At 36.4% G+C, this 3,738-nt stretch overlaps 1 protein-coding gene across 1 annotated transcript; it reads left to right on the forward strand.

Annotated features, from left to right (window-relative positions):
• Positions 1-205: 205 nt before the first annotated feature.
• LOC117170824 lies at positions 206-808 on the forward strand. The gene has a single exon (XM_033357867.1). It carries the CDS (start codon positions 206-208, stop codon positions 806-808), a length of 603 nt encoding a protein of 200 aa, XP_033213758.1.
• Positions 809-3,738: the final 2,930 nt, after the last annotated feature.

Consider the following 3,738-nt stretch of genomic DNA (forward strand, 5'->3'; position numbering starts at 1 on the left):
ACCAGCTTTATTGCCACAGCATCATCACTTCACCGAAGTTCTAAGTAGAGAAGAACGTACAACAATTATGCACAGGAGCACATAAGCCACACTTAATTCACTCCATCAGACTTTCTGGATAGTTAACGGACGAAACACAGTAAAGAAGGTTATACACAAATGCTTTATCTGTGCTCGCGTGAAGCCCGCTACTCTGCAGTATGTGATGGGCAATCTTCCGAAGGGCCATCTCTCTCTTGAACGCGCGTTTTTGGTTTCTGGGGTTGACTACTGTGGTCCTTTTGTTATTAAGGAAAAGCGTAATCGGAATCGAAACAAAATCAAAATTTATGCCGCAATTCTTGTTTGCTTTGCCACTAAAGCTGTTCACATTCAACTTGTCAGTGACTTTACAACTGAGGCCATTTTAGCTGATTTGCGCAGATTTTTTGGTAGAAGAGGTTTGAGTTCGGATCTTTATTCCGATAATGGCACTAATTTCGTGGGTGCTAGAAACGAAATCGAGGAAATTCAAGAGCTTTTGTTATCTCATAAGCATAACGAACGGGTAAGGCATACGCTCTCGAATGATCAAATCGCATGGCACGTAATCCCACCTCATTCTCCGCATTTTGGCGAGCTTTGGGAGGCGGCAGTCAAATCCTTCAAGCACCATATTTTGAGAGTTGTCAGTAGTACTCTTTTAACTTATGAAGAGATGTTGACTTTAACCACTGAGATAGAACCTATTCTTAATTCCCAGAATCTATTCTTAAATCCCGACCTCTATGTCCTATTTCTACTGATCCTAATGACCTTTCCGCTCTGACACCTGGTCACTTCCTTATCGGTGATTCTCTTAAGAGCATGCCAGAGCAGAACGTGCAAGATATTCCTTCGGGTCGCCTATCATCTTGGCAACATGTCCAACAAATGCGTCAACATTTTTGGAAACGCTGGTCCAAGGAGTATCTCCACGGACTAAATGTTCGAAAAAAATGGCACAACGGCAAGAGCAGCGAAATCAAAATCGGTGACCTCGTGACCCTCAAAGAAGATAATGTGCCTCCAATGCAGTGGGTACTTGGTAGAATTGTTGCAGTGTATCCTGGAAGTGACAATATTGTCCGAGTGGTTACCGTAAAAACAAATCGAGGACAATATAAGCGAAGTATAAAGAAGATCTCGCCTTTGCCACTAGAGACAAGTAGCAGTGTCTAGCTACATATTCACCTTATAGAAAATCTGACTGTCTGCACACAATTATATATATTTTATCCACAACTGTATTTCTGCAAAAATTTATAGATACTTGATCTTATATATTTAAATCGTGTTAAGGAATTTCTGTGTAAACCTATACTCGTATTATGCTTATTGATTTGTATTTCAGCCTATGTTTACTCCTACTCATATACCACTTCGAACTTATATGAACAATTAAATGTATCTTGAACGTGACCATTCATAGGGGGCAGGATATGTTAAGACCCAACGACAATTTAAATCTAGTTTCATTTAAGTTCGTGACTATCTGCAGTCGACAAATCCATCAAAATGTATGAGTTATTTTACAGCGTCTAATTTAGCTTCCTAGGACGTCTGCAGCTTTCGCCAGGTCAGTTTAAACCTTTTGAAACTCAAATAATCTCTGAAATTTCCATTTAGCACCTTTGTTACTCAGTCAGAGCATACCTGAATAATCGTTCACCTTTTATACTTAGTTCTGTTAAATTGCTTTTCGTCTCTGTTTGGCCTTCAGCCTCGATCTGTTTTTCTGGTTATAAAATAATAACTCTCCAACGAACCCTCGACTGCAACTTCTATTCTTACCCCACCGCCAAAATTGTCAAACTTCGCTCTCGCCACCTATATCTGTCGGCCATCCCTTCCTCTAATTTTTGACTTGAGTCCTAGCGAAACCTGATGACACTCTACTCGTAGAATTCGTAAGACCAACTTCTCTTGTATTTCACTTCCGATTACTCTCTGACAAATGAACACAAATTACTATAAATCGTGTGTCACCAATTACTAAACCGAGATCCTTCACATTACCTTCATGATGTAAGGAGTGTTCGAAGACAATTAACGTATAAATTGAGTAAATTCGAACCGCAACGTAACACATCAGCAGATTGTAATCAATAATACAATTTAGTTCCAATACTGATAGACGTAAAAATATACACCTAAAAAAAATAATGGCACAAAACAATAAACCCCTAAATTTCGAAAAATTCTGTAAAAAGAAACTAATTTAAAAAGTCGAAATAGTGTTGTGACGTCCTACCTAGAGAATATCTGTTCTCTAATGATCGAATTTGGTCCCAGAATTAATTAAGCCTAATGTTTCCTCGATTTAACTTATTATGTTGGGACGAAGACAAACGAAATGAGTTTAAACGGGATTCAATTAATCAATTTATTTAAGAATTTAATAAAGTAGAGACGTGACCCAGTGATAGATGAGAGCGACATGAGAACTCTGGTCTTCCTTCTTAGAAGCCGTCGAGTCTTATGGTCTTTTTGAAAGGCTTTGAGTATTTATTCGCAAAAATGGAACATAGTTAACAAAGGTTTAAACTTGAAAACCAGGTGAAGTTCACCGATTTGTGTGAAACATTTATAATTTTGTTGTTAAGTCGTGTAATGAAAAGTTTAAAAAAATTACGCTGATTGTTACTTATTTGTTTAACCCTTAAACGGCCAAAACACCACTACCAGTACACTGCTTTTCAACGGCCAATAACTAAGACTATTCGACACTAGAAAAAATTGAGACATATATATTTTTATTGCTTAAGATCTCCTCTTTCCGACGGTGCAAATGAAATTCCTCAAAAAATTTTCTTATTATCCCAAAATGCAGTTTAAACAAAAAAAATGTGATTTTTCGTGCCTATTTTTTTTGTGAACCATTTTCCAAAGCTTTTCGAGTCTGTAATTAACCTGGAATCTCACTACCCGGTGGAATAAATGTCTAAACTTTAAGAATCCATGGTTTAAAGATCGATTTTTCGTTTTAGTATATTCAAAATGGCGTCTTAATGGCAAAATTTTTGTGAAAACATTCATGAATTTTTTTACAATAAACGATGCGCTTTTCGGAAAAATCATCAAAAATAAAAAGTTCTTGTAATCAGCCAAGGAATACGCCTGAATTTTTTCGAAGCGTTTTGAGCAAAATTTTGGATTTTGCATATGAACAATTTCTGCAAAATTCAAAATTTTGCTCAAAACGCTCCAGAAAAATTCAGGCGTATTTCTCGGTTGATTACAAGAACTTTTTATTCTTGACAAATTTTCCGAAAAGTGCATAGTTTTTCAATAAAAAATTTTCATAGTTCTAAGCATCGTATAAGGGTAAAATGATTCACGAATATCTATCGTCCGTCTGCCGCAAACAAAGTTTACGTTGCCCAACTATCACCAACGTAGAGGTCGACGAATATCGATAGTCTCTTTTTTTTAAGGGATTTTATATATTTTTTTACATTTTTTTATTTTTTTTATGGAGAATTTTTTTCATTTCAGATTTCAATCCGTTGAAATCATTTTGATCCTGCTGTTTCAGAATGTAATTTTGAGAAACAATGTAAGCAGCAATACATTTGCAATCAATGCAAAATCTAGTAGTCCTCTGGCGACAAATTTCAATTGTTTTTGAGATGCTGTGTAGTTATGGAAAACAGATCTATATGATACATTCGGTCTGGGAAATTCCGATCACGAATTCTCGTCATCTGATGAATCATC

The sequence above is a fragment of the Belonocnema kinseyi genome, chromosome 4, assembly GCF_010883055.1.
Source record: "Belonocnema kinseyi isolate 2016_QV_RU_SX_M_011 chromosome 4, B_treatae_v1, whole genome shotgun sequence".
Classification (NCBI taxonomy): Eukaryota; Metazoa; Arthropoda; class Insecta; order Hymenoptera; family Cynipidae; genus Belonocnema; species Belonocnema kinseyi.